The sequence below is a fragment of the Lampetra fluviatilis genome, chromosome 9 (assembly GCF_964198595.1).
Source record: "Lampetra fluviatilis chromosome 9, kcLamFluv1.1, whole genome shotgun sequence".
NCBI classification, from domain to species: domain Eukaryota; kingdom Metazoa; phylum Chordata; class Hyperoartia; order Petromyzontiformes; family Petromyzontidae; genus Lampetra; species Lampetra fluviatilis.
This window is the reverse complement of record NC_136283.1, coordinates 15,889,924-15,917,454: the sequence shown is the minus strand read 5'-3', so window position 1 is coordinate 15,917,454 and position 27,531 is coordinate 15,889,924. Positions and strand designations below refer to the sequence as shown.

Below are 27,531 nucleotides of genomic sequence, written 5' to 3'. Positions count from 1 at the left end.
GCGTTGCCTTTACAAGTCGTCTCCATCTCCTTGAACCAACGACAATACCATAAATAGGCCAGGGCTCTGGGTTAATCTTCATGCTTTTGGAGTCCCAGACTGTCTGCTCACAATCATTAAGGACTTTACTGATAGTGGGCAGGCCCAGTGACATTGTGTGGTCAGGTGTTGAAGCCATTTTCTATTAACTTTGGGGTGTGTCAGGTATGTCCTTTGGCCCCTACACTATTCTTTGACCACGTAGTTCGAGAAGCTTTCCATGGATGTACCGGCGGAATTTCCATCTGGTATAGATACAATGGAGGCTGAGCAATGCCCGGGTGTGGTCAAGGGACAGCTCCCAATTGGTCAACCATATTTTTACATGAGGATGATCTCATGATTGCTGCCCACTCTGAGGAGTTGGAGATGCTACTGCTGAATCTGGAGCAAGCTACTAAGAGATGGCACCTTATCATCAGCCACACAAAAATAAAGCACCTGCCTAGGTATTTTATGTCATCAAATGCTCCCCTCCCTCAACTACCCATGGGAGATGGGGCAGTTGTGGAGAGAGTGAAGTTTCCATATTTGGGAAGTCTGCTTATGTATGTTGAACTTCTTTCGCACTGTACATAGCCAATCATGCTAATCAGAGGGTTTTTAATCTAGATTTAATAGCGCATAGCTCCAGTGGCTTCCTAATATCGGAAGGAAGAGCATGCCAGACGGCTGCAGAAGTGCTTATGAAAGCGTGCGATCCAGTATTTGTTCTATGGCTAGCCAAAAGCCACTGAGAGGATGATCGGAGTTTGCGTGACGGTTTATGCTCCTTGACGAGATCAGCAAAGTATGAACGCCATTATTATTTCATCAGCTGTGTATCGCTGTGTGGAAGCTACCTGGCCTGTCGCTCCATACAATGCTCTCGGCCTTCTTGGTCACAGTTATGCCCTTCTTTCTCTATGCGTACAAGATGTGGAGAACTCGAAAGGAACATCTGCGCCAGTTTGAAACATTCGACACTTCACGTGGCCTCAAAGTGGGCCAAGCATGGCCGTGGTGACGTCAACGCCACTTAGTGGTGAATGGCAGTTGTTGTTTGGCTTGTCGTGTGGTGGTTGAGTCGAGGAATCAATGAGTAAAGGTCACGGGAAGAGTAGCTGCCGTAGCAGCGATGGTAGAGCGATACACAGTTCAATATTGAGCTCAACGCATCTGAATATGTTCCCGTGTGCGTGCCCGCGTCACTCACCTCCACCACGCTCACGGCGTAGCCGCCGGGGCTCAGGAAGGTGGGCACATTGTCGTTCACGTCCAGCACGATGACGGACAAGTTGAAGGTGGTGGAGCGGGGTGGGGAGCCTCCGTCCAGTGCCATGATCTGCACCCCACGGTGTGCGATGCATAGCGCAGTGTGACGACACGCGTCCCAGTGTGAGGACACGCATCCCGGTGTGACGACACGCATCCTGGTGTCACGAGCTCTGGTAACAAATCCTGATAAGTGGAGCTCTGCTATGAGTGCTCATCTCGCAGTGAGAAGCTCACGGGTTAAAGTCGTGATCAAGGCTCGATTCAGTCTAACATCCCTCTCAGGTTGAGAGAATGACCGACCCCCTGTTTTCATTCCATGGATAGACTGGACCTCACTATGGGAACGTGGAATTTCCATCATTGGCTCACAGCTGCTAATGGATATGCTGTCTCGTTGCCCGTACACGTGGGAAGGGCTCTTCACACTGCATAAGGCAGTTGCTGAAATTGTATTAGAAAAAAATCATGGTGCTTAAATCACAACACCAACATGAGCAAGAGGAAAGTCACAGTCACATTGATAATCTTGGTCACAACAATGGGATTGAAATTGAATTATTTCAAATTTTCTGTCATGCTGTGCAGGTCAATTTTCATGCTGAGATAACGAGTAGTCACTGCTGTAACAGAAAAAAAATTGCCATTAGGGCAAAACTACAGTGATTGGAATGCCTGGGGAGGCAGGGTGGCCACTAACGCTATGAATGTCACCTTTTTGGCAGCATAAATGGAAATGTCCCGTACACTCTGGGCCAAGGCATAAGCAACAGTGATTTTACCACCTTCTGCAAGTCGTGAGCTAGCGCAGAGGATTGCTTTCAATCACATGAACTCCTTCATTTTTCTTGTAAGCCATTAAGGGCACACCATGGTAGCGAGACGTTAACTACCTCGCCTGGTATAAAGAAGGTCGTGTGTTCGATCCCGACCCTGACGCCTGCTGTATATTTGCAGTTTGCATGTTCCCCCGTGGTCGCATGGTTCTCCAGTTTCCCCCCCCCCCCCACATTTAGAATTAACATGCGTTTAAGAGTATTCATCTGCTATACATTTCCACGTGAAAAGACACTTGGTTGAGCTATCATCTGTGGCAGGGTCGCTTCTGAAAAATAATTGTATAGCTCAGTGGGCCTTACCTGGTTAAAATAAAAATTGTTTCTAGTTTTAGTTTAGTTAACCATCCCACTGTTGGGCAAGGCCTCCTTCCCCAATGTCTACCACTCCACTAAATCTCTTGCCACCTCTTCTGTCCATTGGGCTCCTCCGCATCTTCCCAATCTCCCCCCGCCCCCTCCAACATCTAATGTTCTGTCCACCCCTCTCATTCCCTCTAGAGCCCCCCATTTCATCCCTAATCTGGCCCGTTTGTCATCCGAAGTCCGAGATTGATGCTCTGCCAAGTTCCATTTGAGTTTTTTTCTCCTTGTAAATTGTGTCTGTTATCCGAGCTTTAATTCACAAATCATAATTCATGACGTTGCCCCTTCTCGCCACGTTCAAAGTCCTCCTCTCCGTTGCTCTTTGTCATACTACGAGTAACGCTCATACCGGTTCAATAGCGACAGGCAACCCGTGACCTCAAGGTCATTACTGGCATAATACAAGAACCCATTATTTTCCTTTTCAAACACGTAGGTCATTCATTCATTTTCACTTCATAAAGGTGTTTTTTTCTTCCCCTAAATAAGATCAACTGACTCGTGCTAAATATGATAAAGGAAACATCAAATTACGATTTTACTTTTCACCAAAAGTCTGCTTTGGCCACGTCTACTATTGTGACGCCACTTTCGTTTTGCTGCACAATTACAGGGTTCATTCATCACCATCTGTACGTATGTATGCTGAACTTCTTTCGCACCATACATAGCCAACCGTGCTAATCGGAGGTGTGGGGGAAGGACAACAACCATCTATCATCATCAACCATGACGCCTATTTATTTGAACATTTTCACGCCAGTTCACTTTCAATAATTTCCCTAGATATACAAACGTAATTACGTTACGTTGCTTCCTTCTTACAATGATTAAAATATATTCTGCGAAATTGACGTGTGGAACTGCTTTTCTTATATTTATCTTTAGCCTTGCTTTGCATACCTTGTTTAGTGATTCAATCATTGTGATTGATTGTGGGGTGATGCTTCCCGCCCTGGCTGTCTTGTTTCTGTGCTACACTATTTAAATGTTTGCTACCGTATAAATGTACACTGTACATGCGTGTCACTACGTGTTTGCACTGTGTGTGTCACTGGACACCCTGGACACCCTTGCAAATGAGATGTTCCACTTCCAGGGCTTATCCAGACACAATATTGTACTAAGTACATTCAATGGACAACACCTGGGGACGCAGGCACGTTGAACTGCCGCTTCAGCTCGTTTAACTTTACTTTTTGTATTTCCTTTAATTTTGGGTAGTACAGTAAGCATATTTTTTTTTCTTCCAAATCTGTCATTAGAAGCCTTCAATTTATTGGTTTTTTTATTTCATTTTAACAAATATTTTTTTGACGAATTATTTTATTCAGTAACCTTTACTGCGACCATGCTCGTCTGGCTGTCCAGGCAAGCACCTCAACACGACCAATAATAACACAGCAACTACACCAAAGCCACTTCTTACCTAACCCCAATCCCATTGTTTTATGTGGGTAAATCGCCTTGAGAGTTTATGAAAGGCGCTATACAAGCTGCAAAAATAAATATTACAATTCAGATTCTTGGGTGAATGAACGATTATGATTTTGTTGTCCTTCCCCCGCACCACCGATGAGCACGGTTGGCTACGTATGGTGCGAAATAAGTTCAACATACATAGACATGCATACGAATTAATGGCCTATTGCTTGACAGGACTGAGGACAGAAGCCCGAGCGAAAACGTCACTGGCGAGAGGGTTGCCCTCCAGTCACTGCGCCACACAAGCCCGCGTGGGTGCGTGTGCGTGCGTGCTCGTTCAGCCAACCCATGGCACCTGCTGGGCTATCCCGTGACGGGCTGTCCCGTGACTTCCTGTCAGCGAGCCTTAGACAGTTCACGTGGTCTCAAAGTGCACGTGGCCTGGCACAGGCGCCGAGGTGACGTCACCGTCACTTCGGGGCGAATGGCAGGTATTGGTATTGGTGTGCTCGTGCGTGTGTTGTCTCACCCGGAGCCAGTATCCCTCGACGGTCTCTCTGTCAAGGGGCTGTGCCACCCGCACCTCCCCACTTCCCGTCAACGTTCTGGAGATGGAAAAGGCCCACCCCGTGTTCCCATCCGCAATCGTGTAGTTCACCTGTGGGTCCAGATGACTCAAGTGAGAATGACGACCCGCCCGCTAGGACCGGTGGGAAAGGCAGTGGCTTCTCTCCTGCACTATGAGTGGAATGCCCGCACAGTGTGAGTGATGGGTAGAGCTGAGATGGGATTGTTTATAACATTGCAACACTGCAATTGAGTTTGGGTCAACACACGTTCACTATACGTGATGTTTCAGTATCAGAAGCAGAAAATGTATATATACTGGAGGAATCCGATGAGCTATAAAGCTCTTTTTCACAGATGTCCAGTAGGGGCACGGGGTAAGAAGGTTACAACAACAAACAGTGCAAAACATGATAGTGCAAAGTACAAGAAAGGTAAACAAATCACCCAAACACACATACAAATAAAATTAAACCATCCCCATCCTACCAGACAAAGCCCACTGAGGCATTAACGAATTTTTCAGAAGCGACCTCGCCACAAATGATAGCTCAACAAAGTGGCCCATCATTTGGACATTTATAGCAGCAAATAATCGAAATAATCTCATACTGACTTCTCATCTCTTACTTTTAAGGCCAGGAATACGAAGGCTGCATTTTAGATTTTCAAGTTTACTTCACGTATAACGATAAAGAGTTAATGTCAATCAGATATGTAGTGTGGAAATGTTTATATTTTCCTCATGTTTATTTCCCCATTTAGCATATATTGTGTGAGTATCACACGTATAACTGCGTTTCAATATGTAGTAATTTTATGCATGAACATAATACTTTATCTAAAAAAATGTTTAGTATGACATTCCTATTAGGTTTTAACACTGCAGAGAAATTACGTTGTTGTGCGTGCATTAATTACCAATACATTTGATTCAAGCCAGGTGCTAGCTCATTGAAATATAACTCACACACAAAAGAGACAATTAATACAAAACGTAAAAAAGAAATTCAAATATTGTTTCAATCTGTTCCTTGGGAAAATGCTTCATTAGTTCCTACAAGTGGTGAGCAATGGAGTGGGTAAGAGGAATGGATCGAAGCAGGAGGTGAGAATGCGGCACTCATCGACGTTGTCAGTGCTGAAATCCAATCGTTCCCATTTGCAAGTCTCCAGAGGCCCTCCTCACCGGTGCTGCACCACGAAGCCCCCCCCCCCCCGCCGTCGCGATGCTGCCATGGGCCACTTATCCGGACGGAGAATACGAAGGTACCGCATGGGCATGACATTAACGCATCTTGCGTGCCCATTAATCTTTCGCGGCTGCTAAATTTACGAGAGAGCCACCACTTTCACGCAAGCCCGCATCCTGGCCGCTCAGGCGATGCGGAGAGGGGGCAATGGTGCCCGGTCAATCGCTCTTAAGTTGGCTATGGTGCAGCTCCCGTCTACCGTCGTTAGATCCTGGGCCCTCTGCGACTGATCTTATGTTCATCAGCACTGGGTTGCGGGTGGCCACTCCTGGTGTGGCCAATTAAAGAAACCACGACACAGGCAGCGTTGTCTCTCCGAACACAGTGAGACAGTGACCTCGATAAAACTCTTAACTCAGATTTAAACATCACATTGTAGAACCCTATTTCCCAAAGCCATAAATATATGCCACGTCGAGACCCTGGGTGTACGGGTGGATATGATATCGAGCGTTGAATTGGACCGGTGAACGCGGGCGACGATAGATGGCTGACTCGGTGAGCTCTAGCGCACGCGCATGAGTGGGCGAGTTAGAATATCATTAGACGGCCGCACGAGAGCCGCCGTGTGAACGCATGAGTGGTTTATTTAATTTCAGTGCGCAGTCCTCTATCCTAGTGCTGATATCATTGAACTGGGTGAATGAGCCTTCTTGAGAAGCCTGTCTGTCTGGTCATGTGTGTGTGTGGAGGGATGGCACGGAAGGGTAGCTGTTAGCGTACTCCGATACGAACCCAGCAACCTGAGTTCAATTCTCACTCATGGCCAACACCAGTGACGATTCTCTGTACTGGTCTTGAGCTTCCCCTAGGTCGACTCAATCTCACCTGGTACGATGTTTCAACATCACCACTAGGGAGACAAAGGCGGCTGGGTGTGGTGCTGGCCACCTATCTCCTCATGTGCCGTGCCAGCCTTCATAGGTGCTCGCTAACAGCACTTGCCCCGACAGTCTGTTACAGGCTATACGGGAAGGGGGGGGGGATCTTTGTGCCCGTGTGTGCGTGAGTGCGTGCACTCACGGTGCCGTTACTGCCGGCGTCGCGGTCCGTGGCATACAGCACGGCGAGCAGCGTGCCCGGGGCGGCGCTCTCCCGCACCTCCACCAACGTCGCACTCCCCGCTTCGAACTCGGGGCTGTTGTCATTCTCGTCCGTCACATTCACGTACACCTAATGGCGACACGCTCCATCGAGTGACAACACGCGCACGCAGGTGCACGCATGGCCCTCTCCACAATGCACTGCTGGGCGAGGCTCTCCCGACGCAGCGTGTCCCGTGAGGGGTCACTCGACCATAATTCACCACGCTGAGCTGGCCAATGCGGTTTTAGTCAAGGCGGGACGCATAGACATTGAAGCGTGGTGCAGTGCAACAATGGATTTTGTTGCACTGCCATCTGTGAACAACACAATAACGATGATCCAAGATACGGTGTACTCTTTTTTACAGGGTATCCTACGTGAGGTGTTTGCCCAGTGCCTTGAGGATTATATAGATGCCTACCTAGAGGCCTATAGAGAGGCTCTCCAGAGACCCCTCGAGTGGAGGTCCTTCCACCAGCAGTGGCATGAGCAAGCAATGGCAGGGCTGCACCTTTCCTGTCAAATTTCAGATCCTCTCTAAGACTCATCTTGCCCCTCCCATTGCCACTCACGAGTCTCCATCACAACACGTCCAGTATAAAAATGTCATTACTATGTCACTGGACCACACGTATGTTTTCGTTTCTCTGTGCTCAGGTGACATTAACATTTAATTGGAGCAAAGCTGCGATATATTCCCATAATCACCACAGCAAACATAAGCACCAGGTTTATTGGTGAGCATGCATTAGCTCAGCACACTGCAAGCGCAAACGCACACACACACATGTAAACGCGCGTACTCGGACACATCCACTTACACACACATGCACTCGCACACAAACAAAGCACACTTTTACCTTCTGCACATTTATCAGAAGTTCCATGTCATGTAGGGACATTCAGAGAACAAAACATTAAAATTGGGAAAAAAAGCAATTGAACCCAAGGTGGCGGTTGTTCACCCACACTACTGTGCCTCACATTTCCATTCAGCTCGTATCGTGGGCCTTGTTGTGCACAAATGGAACGCCGAGTGTAATATACGAGGGGTGGCCGTAGGTCGGGGGACACCGGAGGATCGCTATTGCCACCGCCGTTCTCCCGGATGCTGGAGAGAGCTGTGGGGCGCGGAAATTGCCTCGTTTATTTTATCCCGCGACATCGCCTCCGTTGAGGGCCATCCGTGGGCTGCGGCGGCATTAATTCACGTGGCGAGAACGGAGCATCGCCGCTCATCGGCACGTGCCAGCTTCCCGAATTCGCCCATTCTATGTCTGTCACCCCCCCCAACGTTTCATCCCAACCGACTCCCGTCCGTAAGCGCCTTCCACTAATATATATATATTTTTTTTTTATCGGAAACCACTCGTTGTGTAACTGAAGCAATACATTTTTTTTTTATCGGAGCTGAACCCTCGGCGCTGCGGTCGGTCTGGGTAGACGACGAACGCTCGGCATTGTACGTGCGCGAGCGAAACCGAGCGAAGTAACTCACCACGGCGATGGCCTCCCGGGGCCCCCCGTCCCGCGAGAGCACGGTGAGCACGTAGGAGTCCGTGGCCTCGCGGTCCAACGCCACCTGGGTCGTGATCTCTCCCTGCAGGGCGGCAATTAATTTCGCGTTATCGCTGCAACAAACGTACAAAGATGCCCTCCCTGTATTTATATACATTTGTTGAACTTCTTTTGCACCACACGTAGCCAACCGTGCTAATTGGAGGAGTGGGGGGAAGGACAACTAAACACAAAAACTGTTCTAAAGAAATTCGTTTTCAACCTAGTGGCTTCTTAATATCGGAAGAGTATTGCAGAGTTCCAGACGGCTAAAGAAGCGCATCTGAAACGGTCTGTATAAGCTGCTGAGGCAAGTGCTGATAGTGAGCACCTTTTAAGGGCAGAATGGCACATGAGGCGGATGGTGTGTCTAGAACCACGCCCCACCAGCTTTTTCTCACCGGTGATCATGTTTTGACACTGCGCTCGAGACTGGCTGAGTTGACTTAGGCGAGGATCGGTTCTGATATTGTTGGCCACTGTTATGAGCTGTGGTTGGAAATGCAACCCAGATGGCTGAGTTCGCAGTGCAGTGCACTCAACACGATTCCACCACGCCAAGCGTGCACGCATGCACGCACATACACACAGCCACACTTCTGTATGAAGCCCAGCATGAATTCGGATTTACGGTGCTTAAATGGGCACAGAGGTGTTGTAAACAAGGCAATTCCAATTCACGGAAATTGGCGAGGGACACCCAAGATTGTTAGGCTGCGCAAAGTGTTTTATTTTTGTAAGTTTTTCACTCTGGATATAAATGTGCCATACACGAAAGAACCAAAGAGTAATTGCCATACATGCTACGGTAACAGTGGATCTTTAAAGCGCAGGGTGTGATGGCTTTTGGAACAGCGCATCCAAGCTGCCTTAACAAATACGATTTGTTCGCGAGTGATGGCCGAGAACCCGCACTGCACAAATAGCCCCACGCAATTAAACGACGCAGTCCGAAGCAACGTAAAGGTAATGAGATCTCGGAGCAGAAGCCAGTTTATTGTAGATGCTCCAGCTTGAGCGTCATAAAACTAGCAGCATGCCACCACCACTAACGACGACATCTTTTTTCAAGTTCATTCGTTCATTATGGCAATGCTGTCAAAACTAGAGCCCTTGACACGACAGTCCCTTCATGGAAGGGTGTTCTGAAAGTGAGACACGGGACACACTGAATTGCTTTATGGGCAGTATTACATGCCTTCAAACCCTCAACAATTACAACAATTATGTCCTTTACCCGCGCGACCGATGAAGACGTGTGACCGCTAGATGTCTGTGTGTGAGGATCCTGAGCAATTCTCATCAAGCAATGCTCGTTTTTTACACAGCCACAATGTGTATAATTTTCTGTGATATTTGCTTATTGTTGCTATGATTTAGCCATAACCATGTTTTAATGATTTCTTTGCGAAAACACAATTTCGGGAAAATGTTCAACGCAAATTTTGCCTCGCAGAAAATTTTCTTCAACTAAATAACGATAAGTGTTCTCTTAGTTGGGATAAAAAAACAATTACCTCACAACATCAGCAATCAACTGTCCATCTAGTTGATTCTGATCTCTGTATAAGTCAACAGGCACAAAATCTGGGTTTCATTCTCGACTCTAACCTCTCCTTTTATTTTCACATTTTCCTTTATGGTGGGAGAGCTGCATAACATCCTGCCTTAGCACCTCGTCGTGATATTGTTATTATTATTTTTTTCTATCTACGTGGCTTTACCGAAAGACCCAAAGAATATGAATTGATGCATTTGTAAGTTGCAGGCTCGCCTACCGCAATTCTCTGTTATTTGGTCTTCCTTCGTCTCTCACCCAACGTGTGCAGGACGTTCAAAACGCAGCTGCAAGAGTACTCATTCGTACCCATAAGCATCATCATCATATTACAGCCATTTTACCATCCCTCAACTGGGCACCGATTCAGTCCGGAATCACCTTCAAGGCTGCAGTCACTCTTTTAAAAATTATGCTGGGCTAGCTGCTCCCTATTTTTCCCCTCTGATTTCAGTTTACTCTGCCCTCCCTGGTTTCTCCGTTCATCTTCTCTACGTCTGCTCTCCACCCCAAAAAAAAACCTCAAAACCACTGGTGGACGAGCTTTCTCAAGCGCAGCCCCCACAGTCTGGAATACACTCCCATGCCAGATGCGACAAATCGACTCCATCGCATTCTTATTCAAATGCGAACTAAAGGCCTTTTTTTAATTAATCCGGGCATATGCTGATAAAAAAGAAATCACATTTTGGACAATGACCGATTGGTCTAAATTAGTCGTAACATTTTGGCACTCCACTCCACCGCCCCTCCTGTGAAGGTGTCCTGGCTTGAGTGACACAGTGGGATTGTGCTCTGAGATGTGTAGACCGAATGGACTCATTTCTCTGTGGTGATAACTTTCTTGCTGTTTGTGCCTTTTGTATTCGTGCCATTTCTTAATTTTTCTTCTCTCAGGGTTTTCATTTGCTTGGTAACAATAATAATGATTATTATTATAAGAAATATTTATTTGCCCATGATAAGTCATGGTGCATCTCAATACTATTGTAACAGGTTCCGGAGACACTTGTAGAGGTAACTTCTTTATTACAACACAACACTCCAACAGTCCTGATACTCTGTTACAGCCTAGGTACACAGCCTAGGTACACAGCCTAGATACTCTACTCTGGCTACGCTCTGGAACTCGCCCTCCCAAGGTCGTAGAGTCGGGAGTTCCAGAGTCCCACCACTCGCTCTCACAACATCCCAGGGTCTTCAGATGGCTGGTCGTGGGTCTTGGGTCTTGAGTTACAACTGGCCCCGATCGTCTAAGGAGCTCCCCTTTTATGCCTAGTCCAACGAGGGGTGGGGCCGTGTGCGCCACCAGACATCCCACAGAGCACACACAGCCCCCCCCCCCGTTGGCGGCGCCAAAAGGCTTAAGCGCCTGGGAACCCAACGCCTGGCGCCCAGAGGCTTAAACGTCTGGACCCCCTGGGAACCCAGTGCCTGGCGCCCAGAGGCTTAAGCGTCTGGACCCGCCCGGGAACCCAGAGCCCCCAGCAGCCCCTCCCTTCTTATGTCACTACATTACCCCCCTCTACGTAGCCTCCAGCCGACCCGGCTCTCAAAAAAAAATACAATTGTACAATAAATTATTTGTTAACCATCAGAATAAGTGTGTGACAAATCAAGAAAAAAAAATGAGAAGAAAGTGCCTCTCCCCCTCCTGTGGTCACCGATGCAGAACAACACTGTATAAACACATATATGCAGGATTAACGCACGCCCCAATCGCCCACTATACATGATGGCAAGGTGAGTGGCGTAGCGTTGGGACGAAAGTTCGTGGGCGGGGGTCATGAAAATCGTTTGAGTTTTGAGCAAGTCCGAGTGGCAGGTCCATCGGTCGCGACGGAGGCGGGAGGGGACCGACGACCCGCTGTTGCGCTTGTGTCCTGGGTCGCTGATCCCGCGGGCAAGCTTGTTCCCACTGGGTCGGCCGTGGCGGGTTTCATTCCCAAGGCACCTGAGGGCGGGACAGCGGGACCTGCCCGAGAGTTAGAAGCAGCATCATCGCGGCGCGGCTCGTCAGACATGTCGCGCTCTCGGCCCCGGAGAAGTGAAGGAGGTGTGTAGAGTTGAATGTAAGGTTTTAGACGTGACGGGTGCACGAACCAACGTCGCTTGCCATGCTGGATCCTGACACACTGCGGGCGGAGAACGCGAATAATAACAACCGGGCCTCTCCAAGGCTTATCCAGTTTTGAGGAAGTAGCCAATGGTACCTGCGGGCAGTGGAGCCAGGCGCGGTCCCCTTCTACCCAAACGTGGCTGGACGTGCGGAGATTCTGCAACCGCTCGTTGGCAAGCTGACGGGCTTCTGAGTTATTTTGAGCAGCCTCCCGGGCATCCACGAGACGACGCACATTAGCACGGATGTGGTCGGCAATCTTAGCCTTAGGTGCGGGCTGTTTAATGTGCAATTGTACGTCGATCGGGGGGCAAACCTCCCTACCATACATAAGATAGAATGGCGAGTACCCCGTGGCAGCATGGGGCGCCATTCTATAGGCGGCCAAGACACCAGGTATGTGGAGATCCCAATCAGTCTGTGACTCAGACACCTGGTGGCTTAGCATGGAGGTAAGTGTCCTATGTAATCGCTCGACCATACCGTCAGTCTGGGGGTGATATGGCGAGGTGCGAATTTTGTGTGTCCCTAGCAGGTTGCACACATCTCGCAACAGGGTGGAGGAGAAATTTTTCCCTTGGTCAGTCAGCAGGCATTCGGGAGCACCCTTATCAAGGACGTAGCCCTGGAAAAAGGCTTCTGTAATGGCTGCTGCAGACTGGTTGGGGAGTGGCCAGGCCATGGCCCATCGGGTAAAATATTCGACCCCAACCAAAAGGTACTTACTACCCCGAGGAGTAGCGGGAAACGGACCCAAAATATCCAATGCGACGATCTCATTGACCCGGGAAACCTTAACGGATTGGAGCGGCGGGCAGGACGGCCTAGCAGGTGGTTTCCGCCGTGCACATTCTGTGCAACCTTGCACAAGGTCAGCCACATCGTTTGACATGCCCGGCCAGAAAAATTCCAATTGGATTTTAGCTAGTGTTTTCTGAACACCCAAGTGCAAGAGGCGACTGTGGGTTTCCCACACAAGTCACCCCCGCAGGGAGGTGGGCACCACCAATGTGTGGGATTGGGACCCCCCATCCCAATGCATGAGGACGCCTTCCCGGATGACATATGATACGGGGCCCCCCTGCCCCCTGTGACCCTCGGCATCCCTAGCGCGGCGTCTCAATTTGAGGAGGGAGACGTCTTCCATCTGAAGACGTCCCCAGTCGTCCAACCCGAGGCCCAGCAATGCGTCCTGCGGAACTTGCGTGGAGGAAGCCCCGTGGTCCCCGACACCATCCCAGGCCACGGCCGCAAGGGATGGGGGCGGTACCCCGTCAGGCTGCCTACAACGCCCCGCACCCAAAAAACAAGCACAGCGCCCATTGTTCGGCAGTTGCGACAACCCGTCGGCGTTCCCGTGTTGAATCCCCTTGCGGTAAATGACAGTGAACGCAAAGTCCTGGAGGATCTCGAGCCAACGCGAGAGCTGTCCAGATGGTTGGTCCACTCGCAAGGCGTATTGTAGCGCCGCGTGGTCGGAGCGTACTGTGAAATGCCTGCCATACACGTATGGCCTGTACTGCTTTATGAAAAAAAACGATAGCAAGCAATTCGCGGCGCGTCACGCAGTAACGTTGCTCCGCGGGCGACAGCACCCTGCTGCCATAGGCGACGACGCGCTCCACTCCATTGACAATTTGCGACAGCACCCCTCCAATTCCGGTGTTGCTGCCGTCTGTATCCAGAATGAACGGAGTGGTAAAATCTGGATAAGACAGGGTAGGAGCATCGACCAGTGCTTTTCGGACGGCATTGAACGATGCCTGTTCTAACTCTCCCCAGCGGAATTTGACCCCTTTGGCCGTTAATGCGTGGAGGGGCTTCGCGATGGATGCGAATCCCGCAACAAATCGTCGATAATATGAGGCGAAGCCGATTAAACTCCGCACCTCCCCAACAGAGGTAGGAGTTGGCCATGAGCTCACGCAATTTGTCTTTTCGGGGTCCGTGGCAATTCCAGAGCGGCTGACAATATGGCCCAAATAACGAACCGAATCCCTCATGAGGTGGCACTTTTGCGGTTTGAATTTGAGGTTAGCCGCTCGCATTTTAAGGAAAACTGCCTTCAATCGCGTGAGGTGTTCATCAAAAGTTTTGCTGAACACGATTACATCGTCGAGGTAGATTAGGCAAGAATCCCACTGGAGCCCAGCGAGGACCAGCTTCATCAGGCGCCGGAACGTCGCGGGGGCCGAGTGAAGACCCATGGGAAGTCTGTTGAATTGGAACAGTCCCTGCGGCGTGCGAAAGGCCGTCTTTGGTTTGGATGCGTCATCAAGGGGTAGCTGCCAAAACCCCGAGAGGAGATCCAAGGTGGAGAAGTAGTGCGCACCTGCTAAGGCATCGAGCGACTCGTTCATCCTGGGAAGCGGGTAGGCGTCGGTCACAGAAATCTTATTAAGTTTCCTGAAGTCAACACAAAAGCGGAGGCTCCCGTCGTGCTTCTTAACAAGAACGATCGGCGCCCCCCATGGGCTATTTGATGGCGCAATGACATCGGCCGCCAACATATCGTTGACGGCCACCCGTACATGTTCCTTTTCGGCCGGGCTCAACCGGAATGGGTTTTGACGAATTGGAGCGGCATCACCCGTGTCGATGTGGTGGCTTAGCAATTTAGTGCAGCCAATGTCGAATTTGCTTTGACTGAAAACATCGGCGAAATCGCTCAGCAGCGTGCGTAATTTAGCATGCTGTAATGGTGACAAATCGGCAGAAGTGGAGCAAAGCGCGTCGAGCCATCCTGTGTCAGGACCTGGCTTGGCAACGGAAGAGGACTCGCCCCCTACGTGACCCACGATCACATCTTCTGGCGAGGCTGGCGTCACGTGAGCAAGCACCATTCCCTGACAGATAACGGCCGTTTCCAATCCCGCGTTAAGGACCTGGATAAAGGGGTCGTGGTCGCTTCGCACGAGTGTTTGTGCACACACGAGGTCCGACACCCGCTCAGCTGAACGCGAAGGCCCGATCACAGCACCCCCCATGAACGCGTCGTAATCAAGGGGTTTACGAAACCGGAGGGGAACTAACATCTGAGAGCCGGGAGGAATGTGAGTTGTGCACGCCGCCAACGCCTGCACCGTCGTAGATGCGGAGTGCAACCGAGTGGGTGTGGGTAGGAAGGCCATGCGTCGGCCGGAGGGGAGCTCAATACACCCTTTGTTAATGAGAATTTTAATGGGCATCTTCCCCAAAAAATCTGTTCCGAGGAGGCACGGAACGGCGAGGGTTGATGAGACCAAAATGGGCCCAACTAATTGGACGTCAGCAATGCGGATCTGAGCATTGATCCGTCCGGTGATGCGCAACGAACCCCCATTTGCGGCATAGCATGGCACATCAACTGGCTGCAAGGGACGGCATGTATCGGGCAGAATGTTATAAATTATGTCTGAAATGATGGTCGCCGACGCACCCGTATCGATCAACATACGAACATCAACGCCCTCGATGGAACCCACTACGGCAGAGGACCCTGCCGCCGCGGCAACGACCCTAGGCCAACTCGGACCATTGACCTGGTCCGAGCGCCTGGTTGTTCAATGATGGGCCCGAATCCCCCTCCTCCGAAGCATGACCCCCCTGTGTGGTGTGAGGGTGCGTGCTTGTTGTAAGTGGGGGCCGAGAGTGCGAGGTGTTGTGACTCGCCTGGGTATGCCGAGGATACGGTGGTGGCCGAGGCGCCGGAGGTCCTGAAGTCCGGCGTCGGGGGACCCGGCAGCCGGACGCCACATGGCCCCGAAGGCCACAGTTGTGGCAGACGATGGACGCCCCATCCTGGCGCGAAATTGGCCGGTCCCGCTGGTGGTGATCTCGCTGGGATCGCCAGTTGGACGATCCGCGATTTTCTGTTGCCGCGAAGGCCTGATGAGGCCCCGAATGCACGTCATAGGCTTGTGCATCAGGTGGGCCTGCGCAGGCGGCGATGGTTGTGTCCTCATCGCAATGTAGGTGTGCTTGGATGCACCTGGCAGCACGTAGCGACGTGAAGTCGTCGTCGTCGTCGGCTGTCGGCATGGCAACTCGAAGCTGGCGGGCCAAGCTCATGAGCTTCTGCAGCACGAGTGACTCCACAGCGTCTTCATCCATGCGAGGGTAGGCAACCCGCGCCATGGCCAGCAGCGCGCTGCGGTACCCCATCGCCGACTCGGAGGCCTTCTTCCTCCTCGCATCGAAGCGGTGACGTGCTTCGGACGGGGGTCCATAAATCAGCCGCATCTGATGAAGGGCATCCGTGAGCGTGGCACGTTTCGCCCGTGGCACCGCAAGGAGTGCTGCGAGGGAGTCGTCGTCGAGCATGGCCGGGAGGCCCTGGAGCGCTTCATACTCCGACCAGCCGGACGTCTCTATAAGAGAGACAAACCGGCGTTCGAACGCTGCCCACTCACCTCCCTCTGAAGAAAATGCCTTGAGTGCCGGCAGGCGCTGCTGGACGTGAGCCAAGCGCTCGTTGCCTGGCAACCCGGCTGAAGCTGGCTTCGCGTTCCCAGCGCTGTCACTCGGCGGTGAGGGACGCAGCGCTGATGACGCGGCGTTGCTAGGTTGCAAACAGCTGTCACCCGGCGGTGAGGGACGCAGCGCTGATGACGCGGCGTCGTCGGGTTGGCACACGCTGGGCCCGGAAGTGACGTTGCTCCCAGCGGTCATTGCTCCCCCGGCAGAAGTGACGACACACCCGGATGTATTTGCGGCGGGAACGGCTGCCATCTTTGTGTGGGAGCCGGTGGAATGGCACGGCCGCTGCGCCGCCTCTCTCCCTCCTGTCTCCGCCTGTGAGCGACGCATGTCGTCCAGGATGGAGACGGTGGCGTGGAGCAGCTCGGTGAGGCGAAGCAGCGTTTCCTCCATTGCTGCTCCTGACGCTGGAGGAGGATCGGCAGGTGTGGTGGACGACTGCTCAGCCGGCGGTGCGGCGTCGTTGTCGGCCCAAGTTGGCAGCCCCGTCGCCGCTTGCTCTTCAACATCGCCGTCAGGACTGAAGGTACGTGGCTTACTTCTTGTCTCCATTGCCACTTCTGACGCCAAATGTAACAGGTTCCGGAGACACTTGTAGAGGTAACTTCTTTATTACAACACAACACTCCAACAGTCCTGATACTCTGTTACAGCCTAGGTACACAGCCTAGGTACACAGCCTAGATACTCTACTCTGGCTACGCTCTGGAACTCGCCCTCCAAAGGTCGTAGAGTCGGGAGTTCCAGAGTCCCACCACTCGCTCTCACAACATCCCAGGGTCTTCAGATTGCTGGTCGTGGGTCTTGGGTCTTGAGTTACAACTGGCCCCGATCGTCTAGGGAGCTCCCCTTTTTATGCCTAGTCCAACGAGGGGTGGGGCCGTGTGCGCCACCAGACATCCCACAGAGCACACACAGCCCCCCCCCCCCGTTGGCGGCGCCAAAAGGCTTAAGCGCCTGGTAACCCAACGCCTGGCGCCCAGAGGCTTAAGCGTCTGGACCCCCTGGGAACCCAGAGCCCCCAGCAGCCCCTCCCTTCTTATGTCACTACACTATATCCGAAGGTTCCTACTCACCAAATGCTAAATTCACTTTTTTGGGCACAAGATTTGTTTGACTAATTCAAGATACAATGACTGTTAAATTTCGATTTAAAGCTTTTGTGACTGCAGGGATTCATCTTCTTGGTTCTTTCGGTAAAGTTACGTAGAAGGGAAATAATAAAATAAAAATAAAACATAATAAAATACAATTCTCACGACGTTTCGGCCACAACGCAAGGAGCCGTCCTCAGGTGAAGAACAGGTCTGTCGTAAAGACAGCGTCTGAATGAGCACCACCATGCTTGGCAACGTATATTTAATCTGGGTTGGAGGGGATAGGGCGCCTTGACAAATGAATTTGCATATCAAGAGGAATTTAGCATATTTATGGGAAATGCAGATATGGGATTAGTCACTACTTATGGAATGCGTAGGAGGTGGGGGGGGTTTCAAAGTCATATTATGCCCGTGCATTATGTAGGATTAGCAGCATCAAAGGGAGGGAGTAGGGTTAGCAGTAATAAAGGGAAGGAATTTTAATAGTAAGGAGCTGCAGAGTGGTAGCCTAGGAATGGAGCGCGTACCATAGACGGGCACCAAGGAGATGGAGTGATGAAATCAGCTTGTGTGCAGGTTATTGCACCACAGGATCGCGAGAGGTAGCGGCAGCTTTGGGGGGGCCTTCATTTGGGTGCCGTGGTCGCGAGATACTAACTCCCTCTCCTGGTATACAGGAGGTTGTGGGTTCAATCCCGACGCTGACGCCTGCTGTATATTTTCATCTTCTCCCCACGGCCGTGTGGAATTTTCTCTGGGTCCTCCGGTTTTTCCCTCCACATTGAGAAACATACGTTTATAGCATTTGGCTGCTATAAATGTCCAAGTGATTATCCAATTCGTTGAGCTATCATTTGTAACCAGGTCGTTTCTGAAAAGAGCTATATAGCCCAGTGGGCCTTACCTGGTAAAGCAAGAAAATGTTTAGTTGATAGTTTAATAGTTACATTTAGCAGTGGATTACCCCATGGCTAATGATTGGATTACAATTGACTTTTAAACCATATTCCCACCACAAGTGTAGTTGCAATACAAATTTAACTGCCGCAAAATAAGAAAAACTTCTGTGGGCAGGTTCTAATTGCGCCTGCTGCCCGCTGTGGCAGCAGCAGTGGTGGTGGCAGTGGCGGTGGAGGTGGTGGTGGCGGCGAGAGATGGCGACGGGGCCTGTGCCACGGCGGTGGTGGCAGCGGCGTCTCACGGTGAGGTTGTTGAGGCGGAAGAGCGCTGCGGCTTTGGCGTCGGTGTCAGGGTCGAGGCGGTACGAAATCATGGCGAGGGCGTCGGCCGAGCGGGCGGCCACGCGCACCACGACGGTGCCAGGCACCGCGGCCTCGCTCAGCGCCGCTTGGTACGCGGCGCGCGAGAAGGACAGCTTCTCGTCGAGTTCGTTCTGCAGTGACACCCGCAGCTCGCACGACGCCGTGTGGAACGGGGGAGCCTGGTCGGTGGCCACCACCTGCGGAAGGAGGAAACAAACAAACCCGAGTGGCAGGACGAGACGTCGACACTCCCTTAGAGCCCGCAGGAGCCGTCCGGCCAAGGGGTGTCAGCCAATACGAGGGGGCGGTGTGACCAGCACCACAGCCAACTGCGTTCGTCACCCCATTGCTTGGTACTCATTTAAGGCTGAGTTGACCTCACGGAGGCTCGTGGCAGATTCACAAAACACTCACCGCTGATGTTAGCCATGGCCAGGAATTGAACTCGGGGCATTGGGTTATGAGAGCGGTATGATAACGCGACACTACCGCTCCCCGTATCCGGCGCATGCTGTGAGAGCCCATGGAGGTTGTTACTGCATGCAAGGTGGTGGTGTCACAAGAATCACATCTAACTACCTTAGCCGACTCCATGCTAGCATTTACACTCTGCACTGGGTACTCATTTGAGGCTGAACTGACATAGGGACGCTCTAGGACGGGTGCAGATACTACTTCCCACTGATAAAGTGTGGCTTAAAATTGAAATCGATTGTAATGCAAGTGTGCAAACCACTGCCCCACACGCTGAGACAACGATGTTTAGTTTGATTCTAGTAACAATTGGAAAACTACCCCATACAATGCAATATATACACAACTAATTTACAGCCTTTCGTCAATCCACAACTGGATGAAGGAAACCCCCATGCCGTGTAGGCCGTGAGGTTTATTTGCTTAAGTGACTTTTGCAATGTTCAAAATTACCCTGTTCCTTAGCAAGGGTTTGTACTCCTGCCCCGACTTAGAAGTCATAAGCCACCACGAATTTTTGCACACAAGCTGTCTCACCTGGGCATGGGTCCCAGAAAACGATCTGGCTACTCTGGTGGGCCGCGATTTGGGAAGTTTTGGGAACCGCTGTTTCTAAACGACAGTCGAGCAAGCAGCTCGCAACTTGCTTGGGGGTTCACTCAGCCCATCATCCCTCCATGTTCGATTAAAATGAGTACCACTTTTTAGGGAAGTCAACAGTGGTTGTTGTATGTGTAGACTCGCCCCTGCCATAGGAGCATGACGTTTTAACCATTGGCTCAGGGCTGTAAAGGAGATGAGCACCAATGCCTCAATGCTCATATGAGCAGGAAATGGCTTTGACTTTGACTTGTGGACTAAAAGCAATAAAACAGGCCACGTGCGTGCACTCACCATAGCTGGCCCTGGGAAGGATAATCGGTTTAAGTACCACTCTGAGCAACACTGGGAGCTGCGATTGGTGCTTAGCGAGGAGCACCGAGCTCTTCCACAGGAACTCGGCCCTCCAGGGTGACACTGGACCTTTAATAACCTGTTAGGCTCGCGCTAATGCCCTCAACAACTGCCTCGCACAGCTGTAAAGGAGCCGAATAGGGCAATAAAAGCAGTTCAAGTGTGCTGCACGGTAATCAAGGATAATAATTAAGGAACATTAGCGCAGGTAACGGTTTCGACCACGTGCGGTGGCAGTTGTCCCGTCCACGTATATGAGGAGAGTGCGAGCGTTGCAATGCTTCTTAAGATTGCCACGGGAGATTAGACCAAGCACAATGAGGCACTGGCAGCGGATGAGCGAGGGAAGGTGCCAGTTGAAGGCTCCTAATGCTGCGCCCAGTATGGCGCGGCACGCGCATTGCGGCGGGCTAAGCCGTAGGATTTTGCCGTTGCTATGGAGGGATTGACGTGAATGCAATATCATAAAAAAATACACCGACGCCAAATAATGATTTGTACAATTTGGGCGGCAGAGTGGCATGCCAACAACATTGAGGTTTGATTGTTCCCGCGTTGGCGAGGTGTTATCTCCCTCGCCTCGTATACGGAAGAACTTGGGTTCGATCCCTACCCTGACACCTGTATATTTGTAGTTTGCATATTCTACCCGTGGTCACGTGTATTTTTCTCCAGGTCCTCCGGTTTTTCCCTCCACATTTAGAATAATGTATTTAGAGTATTTGGCGGATATAAATTTCCGCGTGAAAAGCCACTCCGTTGAGGTATCATTTGTGGCCAGGTCGATTCTGAAAAATAGCTATATAGCTCAGTGGGCCTTACATGGTAAAATAAAAAGTTTAGTTGAATCGTTTTAGTTTTAACTCGGGCACTTTTCTGAGCGGAGTTTGAGTGTTCTGCCCCTGTTCTATATGGGTTTCTTTCGGGTTTTCTGGTTTCCTCCCAAAACAAAAAAACGTACAATTTGACTGGTATTGGCCAACCATCCCAAAGCTGTGAATTTATAGGCAAATTACTTGATTGGGATCACACGAAGCAACATTACCCCCACTCACAAACTTGGCAGGACAAACTCCTGAAAAAAGAGTCTTCGGACAGTTAGGCAGTCATGGGTAAACAATCATAGTAATAAAAGCCCCAAAAAATGCATGGCTCTATTTTCAGTACCCAAAATGTTTTATACTGCATTCAAATAAGAATTGGAGGAGCATATCAAAGTGTGCCGATTTGAAACCAGCCATCAGAAAATATTTTTAATATTTAATTCTCATCAGGCCTCATGGTGATAGGTGCTTGTTAACTCTATTTGCTACGAAGAAGGGTATTGTACGAAACGTCAGCTATTATATAAATTTTAATGCTACAGTGTTATTGACGAACATGTAGAGGTTGTATTGTTAATTGTGCTTGTGCACCACTCCCAATGCAGCGTCATCAAAAAAAAAAAAACTTAATCTCGCTGAGGCTTTCCTGGTTAAATTATGAATTACTATTATTATTGTAAAGTTCTTCATCTTTCCCACCGACAAAAATGCGGGTCAGCAGTTTCAGGGCAGAATCGAGCGTGTGTAGCAATTGGGGACGTGGCTCGTGTCTTCAGTTTTTGGCCGAGTGATTGAGGGATTTTGACCCAGATTCTGATGTCACGTTCCCTCTCCCACCTCCACACCGAGCACACAATGATGAGAAAGTACGATTTTACCACCAACCCCGCACACCTCCGTCGCCGTTTCTCCACCTTCAGGGGTTTATAAGGCACAGAAGAGCATCTAAATAATCTAATGTAGCAACGAAACACAATCAGCATCTCAGGATGCTGTCACAGCTGTTTGTGTTAAAATGGGCTATCCCTCAACTGCGTTTCATTGAAAACAATTGGTGCTGTGAACTCCATTTTCTAGGTTACATAGCCAATCTTATTCAATCCTGCTTGTTAACCCAGGTCATCCTTGCAAAAGAGGCAATGTTTCATTGTCTCGATGGGTTTATTTAATCTCTTGGTTAACTAAAGGAGACTACGGCTGGTGTAGCATTCGCAATATTCAATATCACACGTGCTTCTTAAACACTTGACTTGTATACAGGATATACACACAAACTCATTGATCCCGGATTATCTTCATGGACTCTTGGGACAAATGCTGTAAGCACAAAGCACCTATTAAGGCTGGCAGGCAATGATGAAGTGGTACGGCTAACACGTAGCCTAACCACCTTTGTTTCCCCAGCACTAATATTGATACCACGCATCATTGTTAATGTATTCCGAGTTGGCCTGAATCAGTCCAGGTTGAGTTTCTGGTCGTGGATGGATTGTCAGGGATCACACCCAGACTGCAGGGATCACAACAGAATTCATTCACCACCACGTAGTCACTCCCAGCTTGATGGTACATTAACAACCGCCATTTGCCACTAAGTGGCGGTGACATCACCACGGCGCTTGTTCAGGCTAAGTGCAATTTAATGCCACGTGAATCGTTCAACCCCCGCTGGCAGTAGGTCACGGGACAGACCCAGGTGCCATGGATTGACTGACTGAAATGTTATGGGTTGACTGACTGAGGTACATTAACACACACAGACACAGGTATACAGGGTTATTATATAGCAGGATCGTGGGAGATGGTGACAGCTTTGAGATGCCTTCATCCAGCAGCAGATTGACTATGGCTGATGTTGATGCCTCTGCATTTCATCATTCACATTCACAGCTTATTTTGTATAGGTAACTTGCTTTGTCTATGTTGTACAAATTGTAAAAACCAGCATGGCATTTTCATGCATGGTCGCGAATCACTATTCACGGGGCGCGACTTGGTGCACGCACGGTGAAGAGTGGGAACCGACGTTACTTGACAAATCGGCGTGATGTTACAACACCGGCCAAGCGGTGTGCCGAGCGAACGCCGCGGCGTCGCACCATGAGCAGGTATTCAGGGCGCGTCTCATAGTCGATCGGCGCCACCGTCACGATGAGGCCCGTGCTCTCGTCGATGCCGAACGTGTCGTTTCCTCCGGACGCGATGGAGTAGCGCACGGTCCCCGCGTCGCCTGCAGTGGTGACACGCGACCACAAACCGGCTCTCAACGCGGTACTCCCACCGTAGCAGCACCCAGAGCCCAGAGTCGAGGGCCAGGGGCTGCTCGTGGCTTCAGTGAGGGGAGGCCTCAGCCTTCTATTTCAAGGTTTTATTGCTTTCCATAGGCGGAGTTTGACTTCTATATTTGGGGTGGGGGAGGGGGGTTCGCTTTTTCCCTCACATTAGGAATTGCGGGTGCATGTAATAAATGTTTTTTTCCTATTTGTAAACTACTGAAACTAAATTAATAAAGGTGTCTAGTTTGGGCAGGACGTTGCTCCCCCGTGCCCCCTCTTAAACTCCGCCCATGTCGCTTTCCAGCTGAGGCAGAAGATGTTAATGTATTTATTCTGTCCGTCCATCCATCTATAACGAGGGGCACTGTAAGACTCGTCAAGATAGTTCAATATGCGATCATTCAATATCTCCGATTGGCTATGTATGGTGTGAAAGAAGTTTAACATAATACAACATGAACAAAATGTTATTATAAAGTGATGTCGCTATTCGGAACCCATTGAAAACTGACCTAACTGATTAAATGGTTTCCCAAATCATGAAGGTACCAATTGCCACAGTTTTTGAAGTAGGCCATAAAATACTGGAATTGAACCCATGTCACCAGAATTATAGTGCATGAAGTATTTTTATATCATTGTTTTTTAGCACAGGCCCAAAGGCACAAATGCCAAATTAAACATCACACAATTGGCATACACAACACAAATGCAAATATACCCTCTGTAGTCTTAAGTCCAGCATGGTGGAAGCACCATTGCTGGCCACCTTTATGTCCTCAGTGGTGAGGTGTACACTCTGAAGCAGGTACCCCTTTAAGGGAGGTCCAAAACCAGTTCAGATATCTTTCACCACTGATGTTATCTGTGGCAAGAAATCAAACTGAGGTCACTGGGTTAATAGCACGGTGTACGAACCACTACAGCACCACTCTCCCATTATATGCACACACACACGTGCACGTCACACACACCCAGGTCACGGTCCATTGCTTTGACGACGATAACCGAGGTGCCCACGCCGGCCGTCTCGCGTAGGCCCGTGCGGACGTACTGCTGCTGCGCGAACGTCGGCGCCTCGTCGTTCACATCCTCCACCACCACCGTCACCTAGCAACCGCACGGTGCACAGGCCCGCCAACTTCATTAGGCCGGCGCTGCTTCGCAACCGCACGGTCGCAAGCGAGCACCCTCCCGGGCTGCCAGCGCCGATGGCTGGCCGACTCCCACGCTCGCTGGCCTCTGCGCACGCTTCCTCTTGGCAAGCAGCCACTCGCAGCGCTAACCTTGCCAGCAGCAAAGCGCCGTGGCATTTATCGCCACCAATAAACTTCACAACGGCAACTGTTGACTGCACTCACTCTTGTTGTTCTGTGGCTGTGCCGCAAATTCCCTGTGCGGCCAATGGGGAACTGGCGTACACTGAATAATAATTCTCAATGTAAAAAAGTGAAGGAAATTAATTTAAAATGTCTTTGCATTTTGTAGTGCCTGCCAATTATATTTTATTTTCTCCTGGCAGATGTATGCTGAGCTCCATGCTTGGCGTGCTGAATAAAAATCCCAAAGTCTGTCAAGTGCTCAATCACAAGATCTACACTGTGATTATACGCCTGTCCAGGAAAGTTCCACCATTGTCAAGACACATCAAGGGATTATTCCTGTGTACATTTTGGCCAAATTATTTGGAGTGTATCATTGTGTGTGGAAGGAAACCACTAGTGTCTGGGGAAAACCCACTTGTGGAAGGGGAGAATGCTCAACCTTTACCATGTCAGCCTGTCAGCAAGCCGTACTTCCCCTCCAGACACCTCATTAACCGCTGAGTTGGTCTCGACGTTTCACCCTTTCACTCTGCGTGACACGGTGTCACCGTATTCCCGTGCATGTGCGGCTCTGGCTACTTGCTCCGCAGGCCTCTATAACCCTCGCATCTCAAAGCGCGACGGCTCAGCTCCGAGCACCCCCGCACATTCGCGCCGCGTGAGATGACGTGAACTCCCGCGGGGACCTCTCCCTGCGACCTCCCAGCACTTGCTTACGGCGCCGGTGAACCCCCCCCCTCCTCCTTCACCTCGCCCTCCACCTCCCCCCCCACCTCCCCCAGCGACTCCTCACCCGGATGATGCTGCTGAGCCCCACGCTGTCATTGTTGAAGGCCTCCACCTGCAGCACGTGCAGGGCCACCGTCTCGCGGTCCAGCGGCGTTGCGCCGCGAGAAATGAGTCCGCTGCTCACGTTCACCAAGAAGATGCCGTCTTGGTTGCCTGCGGAGATGGAGTCGGTGGCGCGAAGGCACAGAGACCAGTGCAGGATTGTAATATGAATGTATATGTGGTTATTCCAATTGTACTATCTGTAACCGCGTGATCAGATGAAACAATGTCCAGCACATACCAGTGCATCACCATCTCACGTTAGAGAACAAACTGCAGAAGGAGATTTAAAAAAAAAAACTACTTCTGAGATCCTTTTAAGTTACCTCTTGCCCATAAAAGGGGCACTTTATTTTTGCATACACCCTCATAAAGATGTTTATAACGTGGGAATCAAACGAATATATTTTATTCTTAGATCTGAAGTTTTACTACTTGAGAATGTGGATTAGTAGCGGGTGGCCTAGCCCAGGTTTCAAGCCCAGGCCAAGCCACCTGGCCACTCCCAGTGGATGTCCCTTCAGCCCAACTCTCGAGTCCTGGGGCTTGCTGGTTTCGGAGCATTGCAGCTAAACGCACTTCATCCTCTGAAGAGTTAAGAGCTGAAAATGCAGAGTAAAACTGTGGATAAGGATGTTGACACTGTTGCAGATGTGTGTGTTTTGATTGATGCAATATTGGCTGTGCGGTATTGAGTCGGGAATGGGATTTTAAATGAGGGGGAGCAGGGCAGCGAACGCTTCACCTGAAATGATTCTGTACCAGACTCTGCCGTTGATGCCCTCGTCGATATCGTTCGCCTGGACCTGCAGGCCACTCAGAGTCGCGCCGTCAGTGTAACCCCTTCCTCTCCCGGCGTCTCGAGAGGAAGTTGTCATTTATACATTAAAATTATGTTTTACATTTAATACCAAAACAAAAGTGTAATGTCACTCTCACGACAAACACATGCTTTGCCTGTAAATCAGATGTGTACTACGTAGCTTACATATGAACAAAAACAAAGCTCCCCCATACAGCCTTCAACAGACTGTTGGGGCCAAGTGCTGTTAGTGAGTGAGCACCTATGAAGGCTGGCATAACACACGAGGGTGGTGGGTGGCCAACACCAAGCCCGGCAGCCTTTGTCTCTCTAGTGGCGATGTTTACACATCGCATCAGGTGCTAATTTGAGGCTGAGTCGACCAAGGTGAGGCCCAGGACCGGTTCAGATAATCGTCACTGGTGTTGGCCGTGAGCTGAAATCGAACTCGGGTCGCCGGATTCGTAGCACAGCGCAGCGCTAACTGTTACTGCTCCACTAAGCACTGCAACACTCGCTCACGTATAACAACAACAACCGCCATTCGCCACTGAGTGGCAGTGACGTCACCACGACGCTTGTGCCAGGCCAAGTGCACCATGAGGCCACGTGAAGTGTCGAACGCCCGCTGGCAGGAGGTCACGGGGCAGACCCAGGTGCCACGGGTCGACTGACCGAGATGACCGAGATGACTGGCTGATGCACCACCTGTGCCCCCTACTGTACCAACTTGCTGTGCTTTAGCCACCCGGCGCTCCGCTCGTTGTTGTGAGCGTCGCTCCTCCACCCTCCGTTGTTGTTGGAGGGCGACTGCCTCCAACTGCCCAGTAGCGTCCTTCACGAGCCTCCTCCACAGAGGCCGATCTTGACACCGCTGGTACCAGTCATCGGCAAGTCCACTCAGCTCCACGTCCTCCTGTATCACATCACTCCATCTCTTCTCTAGCCCGTGCCGCGCCCGTTTAGCCCCCTCGATCCGGCCGAACAAAAGCTGTTAAGGCATGCGGTGGCTGGGCATGCGGGCTCCATGACCCAGCCAACGCAGCCTTGCCTGCCGGAGGAGCTCACCGATGGGACTTTGCCCAGATCTTTCAAGGATTTGTGAGCTCCTCACACAATCCAGCCTGGTTAAACCCAGGATGGATCGTAGGCAGGCCAGTCTAAA

At 50.6% G+C, this 27,531-nt stretch overlaps 1 protein-coding gene across 1 annotated transcript in view; it reads right to left on the bottom strand.

The window, feature by feature from the left end:
- CDH23 (cadherin related 23) overlaps positions 1-27,531 on the bottom strand; it is a 257,145-nt gene that overhangs the window by 73,511 nt on the left and 156,103 nt on the right. The window contains exons 29-37 of the mRNA XM_078859961.1: positions 26,310-26,370; positions 25,527-25,675; positions 24,383-24,518; positions 23,232-23,362; positions 18,820-19,077; positions 8,325-8,426; positions 6,764-6,913; positions 4,450-4,578; positions 1,235-1,363 (exon numbers count right to left, since the gene is read on the bottom strand). Of these exons, the coding sequence (XP_078716087.1) occupies positions 1,235-1,363; positions 4,450-4,578; positions 6,764-6,913; positions 8,325-8,426; positions 18,820-19,077; positions 23,232-23,362; positions 24,383-24,518; positions 25,527-25,675; positions 26,310-26,370 (1,245 nt within the window). The remainder of the gene's footprint in view (positions 1-1,234; positions 1,364-4,449; positions 4,579-6,763; positions 6,914-8,324; positions 8,427-18,819; positions 19,078-23,231; positions 23,363-24,382; positions 24,519-25,526; positions 25,676-26,309; positions 26,371-27,531) is intronic.